The sequence below is a fragment of the Amblyomma americanum genome, chromosome 4 (genome assembly GCF_052857255.1).
Source record: "Amblyomma americanum isolate KBUSLIRL-KWMA chromosome 4, ASM5285725v1, whole genome shotgun sequence".
NCBI lineage: Eukaryota > Metazoa > Arthropoda > Arachnida > Ixodida > Ixodidae > Amblyomma > Amblyomma americanum.
The window spans coordinates 193902133-193912748 of NC_135500.1; the positions used below are offsets into that span (position 1 = coordinate 193902133).

At 51.2% G+C, this 10616-nt stretch overlaps 1 protein-coding gene across 1 annotated transcript; it reads right to left on the reverse strand.

Moving 5' to 3' along the window:
• Window positions 1-2356: 2356 nt before the first annotated feature.
• On the reverse strand, window positions 2357-3445 carry LOC144129943 (uncharacterized). The gene is made up of 2 exons (XM_077663999.1): window positions 3001-3445; window positions 2357-2652 (listed from the first exon to the last, which is right to left on the reverse strand). Exons 1-2 carry the CDS (start codon window positions 3443-3445, stop codon window positions 2357-2359), a joined length of 741 nt encoding a protein of 246 aa, XP_077520125.1.
• Window positions 3446-10616: the final 7171 nt, after the last annotated feature.

Below are 10616 nucleotides of genomic sequence, written 5' to 3' on the forward strand. Positions count from 1 at the left end.
AAAGCCCTCTTAGTCCGACCCATGCTCGATATACTTTTGACGAAGACGGCTCTGGATGATTGAGGACTCGCTCCCTCGAACACAATGAAGTATATGTTCGGGGGGGGGGGGGGGGGGGGGGGGGGCAGGGAAGCGTAGTGCTCTTCAAGGAAACGTACACTCACCAAAATGAAGGTTCTAAACATGACGTGTCGGGACTCCTACGGGTCCCTTATTCACAATGCAAACGGACGCAATGGGCCGTTTCTTTCACATAAGTAACGCTCATAGAGAAAGTAATGAAGATGATGTCGATTTTGTTCTTACTTACTGAAATTGACATGCAGAGATATAGGCACGTTCATCGACTCGATCATGTAGGGGTTAGCAAGTTTTTACTTGAATTAAATTTGCCAGCAGCTAGGCTGCACACGTTTCATTATTTTTATTTTTACATGGCATTCTTTGGATCACTTGGCATAAAGTGAGAATGCAAAGACAACGCATATAACTTCCTTTTCTGAGCTTTTTATTATCCTCATAGCGAGTTGTGCACGATGAAGAGACTTCAACTGGCTAACTATACACTGGAGAATGTGCACTGAACATCTAGACAGTCGTTATTATATATCGCTCCTCACTAACTGTGATCAGCTTGCGACCACGGTGATAACTATAGCAACAACCAAAGGGAGACACTCCTTTAAGGTTAACTACTCTTTTATTACCACGCCTTCCTTCGTTTCATATTTGAACCAGCGCACCAACAAACAGCGCTGTTTAGCGCCCCACACGGGTCATAATGTGGCTTAGGCCAACCGGATAACGTCCTGCCTTGTGAGTTACACACAACAGTCCTCGTTCTCATTTTTCTTTTCATCGCCACTCACGCTAACGAGGCGGCCGTCTTAATTATTAATTCCGCTCGCCTCAAGCGGCTCACAAAGAAGCTCTCACGAAACCACACCAGTCTCACAAAAAGTTTTCTTATAGTCCGTCTCTAACGATTCAGTTGAGCAACTCGTTTGGGTAAATCAAAAACTGCCTTTCGCGCATTGTTCACTGCATTTAGTCTGGCAGCATTCTGTGCTAAGCACTGCACCAACGAACTACGAACTGCTGCAGTAGCACTGTGACGCTGCAGGCATTTTATCGTGTCTCACACACAGTTTCTTCAGCCGACTTGCATTAGACACTTTCGTGTCCCGTGACAATAAGCAACACCGTGCGGACAGGGCTTTACAGCGCTTATATACGGTATACAGGTAAATTTAAGCTTCAACCCGTGAGCAGGCAGGGGTATGAACACCACACTTTCCTTGGTCGTTAAGGTATAGTTATGACTCGGCTCTTGGCATGAACCACTCCTTATGTATACCGGGCAGCCTAGCTGCGCTTGTTGTTGTGTCATCGTTGAGTGAATTTAATGCAGCGCATAAAGAATCTCTAATACTTTTCGCTCTCACCTAGCAGAAGTGACAGTGATAGCAGTACTGTCCACCATACCGTACCGTACCGTACCGTATCGTACCATACCACACCATACCATTTTTCTCTCCACTTTCATCCCTTCGTCCATTCACAGTGTGGCTGAAGTATATAGCCACCAAGAGTGAGAGGGCTATTGCGCTTTTCCTTTCCTGACTACAATCCTCCATATTTTTTTTTCTCTCCCGCACAACCCGGCAGCAAACAACTCACTTCGACTGCTTGTCGTCGAACGTGCCCGTCGCTGCGGAAGCTTCCGCGGGGACCTCGGCCACGGCCACCAAGAACTTGAACGGTCCTCCGACCGCGTTGCGCAAGCTGTAGAAGACGCCCTCCTGGGGAGTCGACTGAGCCGCAGGGGGCGTCGCGGTCAAGTCGCCGCCTCCACCGCCGTCGGCCGGCGGAGGGCCCGTGGAGGTGACGCCACTGCCGCCCCCTGGACCGGTGCTGCCGGTGCCGTTGGTCGAGGAGCCGCCTTTGTCTTTGCAAGGAAGAGGGGGCGCAGACAGTCAGCGTGCACACCGCTTGCTATTCGGGAAGCAGTCCATTTTCGTAACTCGCTTTAGTGGCTCTTCAGCCCGAGGTCACAAGTTCGGTCACCGCTGTGGTGACTGTATTTCGCTGAAGGCGAAAGGCAAGAACGCTCACGTACTGTGATTTAGCTTCACGTTAAGCACGTCAAAATGAATGAAGGAATGAATGAATGAATGGATTGGAATGTTTTCTTGATTAGCAGGGACTGATGCGCCAGATGCGAGCATGAAAGAATCTCAGGGGGCTAAATGAAACCGTAGCCCTCCCTTAATAATGTGTCTTACGTGCAGCTAAGGCAAGCCTATCTCGTACATCTTCAAGGGTGAAATTGGTAAAGCGCCGTCACAAAACATTGTTATCCCACTGCCGTACCTTTGACCGTTCCGGGCTTGCCCGAGCCTACGATGCGGGTCACGACGCGAAGGAAGGCTTCCAACACGCGGCCGATGTTCGACGCCCTCCGGTACGCGGGTTCTCCGTAGTCGGGTTCTCCGTACGTCTCGAACTCCGGCTCCACGAGGTAGTCCCTCAGGTACGGCCTGTACGGCCTATACGGCCTGCGGCGATTGGGGTAGTAGCCCCCCGGTCTGTTGTAACCAGGGCGGCGGTTCGGGTAGTAAGGCCTGTTGTATCCCGGATAGCGTTGACGCCCTTCGATGACCGGGTCCTGGCCCTCTGGGTAAGATTTCTCTGGTACTGCTGGCTGTGAACTCCGAACGTCGTTTGGAGGCTGTGCTGTATGGGCAGGCGTCGTGGAACCAGGTAAGGGTTGATGAACTCCGTTGTGAGCGTTTGGCTGGACGTGGAGTGCGGTGGAGGGCGTCGGAGTGTCAGCTGGTGGCTGAGGGTCGGAATGACTCGACGCGCTCCGGTAGTCCGGTTCTCCGTACATCTCGAACTCCGGCTCCACGAGGTAGTCCCTCAGGTACGGCCTGTACGGCCTGTACGGCCTATACGGCCTGCGGCGATTGGGATAGTAGCCCCCCGGTCTGTTGTAACCAGGGCGGCGGTTCGGGTAGTAAGGCCTGTTGTATCCCGGATAGCGTTGACGACCTTCGACGACCGGGTCCTGGCCCTCTGGTTCAGATTTCACTGGCACTGCCGGCTGTGACCTCCGAACGTCGTTGGGAGGCTGTGTTGGATGGGCAGGCGTCGTGAAACCAGCTAAGGGGTGATGAACTCCGTTATGTGCGTGCGACTGGACGTGGAGCGCGGTAGAGGGCGTCGGTGTGTACGTGGTAGTGACATTGGGACGGGGAGTGCTGTTTCCTGGAGGTACCACGCTGGCGGCGTCGGCACTCTGCTGGGAGACAGCGGGCGGCTGAGGGTCGGGATGGCTCGGGGCCACACCATCGGTGTGGTCGACGTGAACAGCAGTGGCTACTGCCGGGTGTTGACCAAGCAGGCTTACCAGTAAGAGCGAAACGAAGCCCCACGGGCCCATTCCTGGAGATTGGGGGGGGGGGGGGGGGGGGGGGAGGGCAGAAGAAATCACACGGGTCACATAGCTAGAATATCGAGTCCATGGTAATGCTCTCTTGTAACATTGCGATTCCCCTGCGGGAAAAAATGTTTTTTTCCTTCGCGTGTACTCTGATGCACGAAGTGCTTTGCAGTATCCGAGTCACAATTTAATAGTAGTGCTTTGTGCGGCTACTGCCTTCTAGTCGAAATCGCTGTCCATAAACTTAGCAGCATTAGTGAGCGAATTATTACTCTTTTTCGTCTCGGGGCAGGTAAAAAATGTGCTGCCGTGTTCCTTGGAGCCTCTGCGGACGAGGTACGTTTAAGGAGTTTGTAAGCGGCATATTGTAAGCCCGTTCTTAACGTTCGTGCTAAAAGCTGTCCATTGGCTATGAAGCAATGACCTCGCGCGTCATGAAGAACGGCAGGCCTAAAGGATGTCAGGAAATGTGCTCACCTGAAACTTTTTGGGCCACAGCACTGACAAAGTATCGTCGGTTTAGGATTCTTTCTCACCTTTATATACGGTCGCTGTCACGTGATCGTGAGGTTGACGCCTCTTATATGCTTGCCGAATATCCAAAACGAGCTGTTTCTTTCTTTTTTTTCTCAAATTTCTGCGCGACCGGTTTCTTTGCGTTAGGGTAATTCTTGTCTTGTGCGTCGCTTTTCGTTCATTCGCTTCAGATACCTGCACGAGATAAGGCGTAACTGTGGCCGTTAACGAGACTGGCGCCGTCGCGACTTTACGACGCCGCCTTGTTATCTCCCCCTCAGGGAAGTTTCCCGTCCACATATGCTGTCTCCCGACGGGGCTGCACCGTTCTTATCATTCATGCATCTTTTACTACTGTTTAAGCATACTGGTTTCTGTTCTGTCCAACTTTTTCTCTTTTTATTTCGGCATCTGAGCATTCTTGCAAATGGCTTCGTGCCTTCCCCCGACAGGGATGACCAAAACATCTGCTCTAAACCGGAGCTGTCCGTGTGGGGGGCAACAGTGCGGTTTCATATGCCGTGTTTGGATAAACAGCGCGTTGCCATAGCAATTATCACGATCGTTCGAGAAGCTGTTGTAAAATGTTATTACCACGTTTATATCGACATCAACGGCCTACATAGCCCTGGGGTGAAGACACAGACCGGCGCGTATGTCACAGATGGCGTTGCTATGCTCGCTACACGGCCCGCTAGTTGCAAGCGTCGAATACGCGTTTCCTGCCAACAGGACCATTCTGACGAGAATGAAAGCGTCGCGCTCTGCGTGCTTTACGGCGCGTAACAATGCCATTCCATTTCTTTCCTCCTCTGGAGGGACCCGTATTCGATGCGGCTAAATATTGCGAACGTTCGCAAACGTGCCACCAAGAATCGGGCGGCCGGGCAGAGACAACAAGGCTTCGACAGGTGTTTTTGTTTCGAGGCGACTTTTTTTATTGACGACCCGGGCGCGTTCACGCGGAGGCCAGAGCGAAAAAAAAGCGAGCGAGAGAGTGAAAGAAAGGAACACGGAAAAGCGATAGGGAAGCAATGCTTCAACGTCTGGCGCAGGCCTTTTCGAAACCGTGCGCGGTGTTCCCGTCCGAGCACTGCCTCCCCGACCGGGCACCGCAAGCAAAGCGGCCTCAAAGTGAGAATAATCTCCGAGTCTCAGGCGCCCATGCGCGTGCGCGCACCTTCCTTTCGCCTGCCCGCTTTCTGCGGGGATTTGTGTTTTTGTCCCTGGCGTTTCCTTTCCATTAGGCAAACGCACGGTTAGGCGTCCAACGTTCACGTCGGTCGGTCGGTCGGGCTGCTGCCACTCTTCTTTTTTTTTACAAGTTTTAGAGATATTTCCTTATTTTTTTGGCTCCCACTGTGGGCTTCCGGACGTCTCGTTCGCTTGATTTCTTAGTTTGGAGCCGCTTGAAAAAACATCCCGAGGCACCCTCCCCTTGCCGCCACTTATACAACGCCAGCCTCTTCTCTAGATGGCGAACGAAACCTCCACTTTATCGTTAAGCTCTTCTCCCCTAGGCAAGAATGCCCTAAAAGAGAAGAAAGTGAAAGAAGGTGAGGTCGAGAGAGAAAGTTCTGATAGAGAACGAGAGAAGGAGATAGGAAGGAGGGCCTCGTTGTGAGTAGGGAATAAGTGAGGGCTGGTTACCTTAGCACAGCGCCGCTCACTTAAGACTCGAATGGCGTAATCTTTAGGGGGAAAGATAGAGAGTAGAAGAGGATGGAGGAGGTTTTTGCTGTCAAAACTACCTTTTCGCACACCTTGCCTTCGCTTGCTCCTTTTTTTTCCCTTTTCTAGGCGAGAATGAACGGCCCTTTCTCTCGCCTCAAAAGTGCCACTCTCTCGTCGACTATCTCCCGGCCGCATGCCCCGGTATCCTGTTACCCCCTGGGTTCCTCAAGTTTCTTCCAAAACGTTCCCTGAGACGGCAAGGCAAAAGGGAAAGAGCCGAGGCAAATGTGAGAGCGGCGCTGTTGTAGCCGACGCTTGCAAACTTTTTGTGCTCGGCGCGCGCGCTGTGGAACGCGAAACCGTTGTCGCCAGATTCGATCATATTCGATGGACGACATGTCAACAAACAGGACGCAAAGCTGATGAGCTGACGCATCTTCCTGACTTGCTCCCTTAGTCGCTTCTGCGGTTGTTTTTGCTACGAACTGAACAACAGCTAAAACACATTTCAAGCATTCGCTGCAACGAGTTTTTGAGCTGGCGCAACGTGCAAGCATGCAAGCTATATTGGAATTGAGGTGTTCGATGGAAAGCGTGTTTTCTTGTCATTGGAAAGTATGGGGATAGTGCAGCGGACGTCAGAATTGAGGCTCTTTTAACTGCAAAAAGTTCGCCAAACGAAAGGCACACTACAAACTGGGTCTCTTTATTGCTTAGTACTGCCGGCTAAATAGCTTTTTGATCTGCCCATCCCTGGCATTCGTTAGTGCATGGGAACGCCCGCTCTCCACAGGACAACCTCCGCGAGATGGCGTCAATTCGCTCCCTTCGAGCACCTTGTGCATTCTCACTGAGTTTCTCCTGACTCCATAATCGTCCATCTGCCGCTGTTCCCGAAGTTCGTGCGCATACACGCGAAACACTTTCTTCTCACAATGAATCCTGAAAAGAACCCTACGCATTCCGCGTGCATTTTTTTTTTGTTCCTTTTACAAAATTCGAAGGTGCGGCCATGCACCTCGCATACACAGACCGCGCGCAGCGCCTCTCTACGCTGCTCCAGCCATCCTCGTGGATTTGTGAGGGGAGAGAGCGTGGACCCAAACGTTCGACGGCCAAGGAATGCTGCACACATACACACAAGGGACACGGGAGAGAGAGAGAGAGAGTGGGCCCTGCACACATACGTATTTTTTCTCGAAGACGCCGCAAGGCGTCGCTGCGCAACCTCGTTAGCATAATCTCGTTCTAGGCGCCGCCGCGCCCGCTCCAGCTAGCTTGCCGGGCCGGGGAGAAAGCGTTTTGCCGAGCTATTTTCCGTGAGCTTATTTGCATCGCTGGCAGATATATACCGCCGTCGCTTTTCTCCCCCTGGGGCTCGAGGTTAGGCTCTATCACCCTGAGGACTTTGTAACGTAATGAGCGTTCCCCCCTCCCCTCCTCACCTACAAACCTCCTCTCCACCTCTTCTTCAAGCCCGCGTCTTATTCGTCCATCCTTTTTTCTCCGTCCCTGTACGCGTGCTGTGCGCCTCCCCATAGCTCTCCCGGAGATCCAATGAGTTCTATTTTTTTTTTGTCTTCCGCGCATTCGGGGCGTACTTCAAGGGAAAATGTACGCATACAAACAAGCGAGTTTCTCTTAAAGTGGGAACTTCCTTGGGCGACCCGCTCCCAACGATCGCTGACTTGATCAACATGACGCAGGGTTGTTGCGCAGGAGGGACCTATAGAGTATATGCTATTGGCCTGAGTTGCGCAGTGGAATTGAAAAGTTCGGCGAGCTTTGGTGATAATTCATCTCGAGTGTACGCATCGCAAGAACCGCTGCGGGGCACACACCAAAGTGAATGGGACACGGCGAGGCCGCTGGAGAGAGCACGCCCAGCGTCGGATATTTCAGTTTCTTATCAAGGGGTGTTTTTGCGCCGCGTACGTATGCTCGAAATGTCGTAATACAAATGCACGTGTTTGTTTGGCTGGCCCCGAGGATGGCAGATTCGATATCCAAGAGGCTTTCGAAAAGTTTGGCAGTGCTTTCCACCGCTCACTGCTTTTCATGAATTGTAACTGGTACGAACGTTTCGAAGCTTATCTGAGATACCAGAAGCGTGCTAGAGATACGGCGGCCACGCCTTGCGCGGGACCAGGCTAAATGGAGACCACTGATAAAGGCCTAGCTGCAGTGGAGATAACCAGATTGATGATGATAACGACATATTAAATTAATAGCAGAGGATCGAAACACAACAAGTTTTCGATAAGTGCGCTCCAATTGTCTAAAGTCAAAAAGTACTTTATTACAGTTCGAGCACTGACAGCGGGAAAAAGGGGTACAGGTGGTTCAGTTCTAATTATGGAGCTCGGCCTAAACATGACCCGGTCTTAGGGTGCCTGCAGCGGCTTACTGTGGCGGAGGAGTGTCTGCGCAACGGCTCACCCGTTGCCTTGTGCAGATGTAGGCCCACACGTACATCCAGTGCGACCTATAGTCGTGACACGCCTCGGTCAGCGAGTGGGCGGCCGATCAATTGGAAAGCAGAACGCCGCGCCGGCACTGGCGCGAGATCAATGGGCCTACTTGTGCTCAGCACACCGAGCACGCAAGCAAGCGCCTTGCGGCGACGCTGACAGCTAAAAGAGACGAAAAAAAAAAATGTTCGCGAGAGAGGTGGTGGGGAGGGGGGGCACAAGAGTGGCTGGCTCTTATACTCTTGCATGCTCTCTCTCTCTCTCTATCTGCACGCGACGTGCTAAGAAAGGGTGAAAAAATCTCTAGGGCTCTAGCCACACGAGGGTTTCTTCCGTGGGTTGCAACGAGCGCTGTAGCTGTTGTAGCCAGTGGGACCCACCGCTGGACGACCGCGGGAAACCCGAGTCGGCTTGCGAGCTGCAGGGAGACACGTCGGCGCCGCGGGCGAGGGAAGAAGCGGTTGCTCTGTGTGGGCTCCGAATCAAAATTCGGGTCAGACATTCCCCCTTCCTCCAGGTCCTCTTTGATGTCTCTGCACGGCTCCCGCGACTGCCGCACCACTGCTACGGCCTTTGCTCGTGCCGGGAATCCCTCTGCTCACCTCAACCGCTTACAAGTCGCCTGCTCCTGTATAACATTCCTGGCTCCTCATTTCAGCCGCGATTTTCTCGATATGTATAGTTTCACCCTGTTCTTGAATGCGACGCCATTTCGATCAGCAGTGCGATAGGGAATTTCCAGCATACGTGGGCGGAAGCAGTGCCAGAAATGGGTGGGGTAAGGAAAAGGGCGGGGCGGAGCATTTGACAAACAGTATACCAAATGTACTAAATGCACCAGTGGGTATTAGTAGTTTTCCAGTATACTCAGAGACATTGGAGTCGAGGTTTTTTTTTCGCCCTTAATCAAAGTAGAATTCTACAGTCGATGAAATATATGGTCCGGATAAGTGGTTGTGATTGCGTCGCATATACCAGATATTAAAGGGAACCCCTCGACTAATTTGAGAAAATAGGGTTTCTGAGGTAAAATGAAGCTTCCTGCGGGGTAGTAATACCAGTGTTGGCGGACGTCAAAAAGAAAAGAACAGCCCAATCATGTTAACTGGTAATCTGATTAACTAAATTTTAATACTTAACTTTTCAACTATTACCGATATGTGGCTGATTGCAATTAGCGGCTTGTAGCCGGCTAAGAGTAATAGCCATATCATTTCTTAAAATGTCGAAAACGCGATGACACCGCTGTGGCTCAGCAAATTTAGGCCATTCCTGGAGCCATTTTTAAGCCGGTCGCCTGCGGAGGCACAAAGTGACTACAGCGGTAACTCGTGGTCACCTGCGCGTATACTTTTGACGTGATAATTTTTCTTTAGTCCACAAATTAGCAGCTTTCGAAAAGACATAACGCGAACCGCGCCGAAACAGAGTTAAAAGGCGGAACGCGCAACGAAGGAAACGGTTTTTTTTTTTTTAAACTCCGAAATACACGCCATGAGACGGTGACATTTAGTACTGACTCTCAAAGATGATAATGAAAGGAAGAAGAAGAGCATGAGCGGGAAAAATAAGAAGAAAACTTGCAGGGCCATTTTTTTTTTTCAAAATAGGTAATCCATTCTGAAATCAAGCAATAGAAGGCTAGTTCACAAAATATTCCCTTTTTAGGCAAATGGCGAAGGCTTCGACTCCTTCGCGAGGCCAAACACAAATCATATCAGACCTGCTCGGTCTATCCGGTACAACACAGGAAGCCGAGCGCGAATCCCAGAGGTTAGATTATAATATAAGCATAATATTGGGTGTAAAAAAATTTCGTTTTATAACTACTGCGATGAAACGGCCCATGAATCGAGATGCAAGCGCTGGCTGCTTGTGCCGAAAATATGACTACAATGGTGAAAAGCTTTTGTTGCTGAATGGCAGAAGTTCACAGTGCTGAGCGCCAAACAGTCTATGCATGCTGCGCTAAACGCCGTAAGAATAGCAGTAGTACAGAGAAGGTCGCTGATTGTGGTCAAACCGTAACTGGTATAGGGTGGCTTAAATCAAACCAACGCCCTCGATGGCGTTTCGATCACGTCACCATTGACATATGGTTGGTTGATGAAGATGAAAAATGATGGTCGATATGCATAGTTAGGCCGAATTCCAATTAGATGCGCTAGCTCTTCGGTTTTCGGTTCAGTTCTGGTGTTCAGATCCAATGTTCACGGATGGCAGTTGTTCGGATAGCGATAACGGGTAAATGACCATATACGCGTAATTGGTCATTCACTCCTTTACATACTGTAGATCCCTGGAAGTCCTCATGCCACTACTCCTGGCGCAGTGGTGCAGCGGTCCAGTGATGCGCCACTGCCCTGCGATGGAAGGCGCTGCCATCAGGGGGACTTGGGCTGCTTGCGTTGGGTTGCGACAAGGGTTCCTGTTCCCGAGGAGCCTGTCGCAATTAATTGAGCTGTCATTTGACGCGGTGGGCAGGTGGCTATCGGTATCCAATACAAACA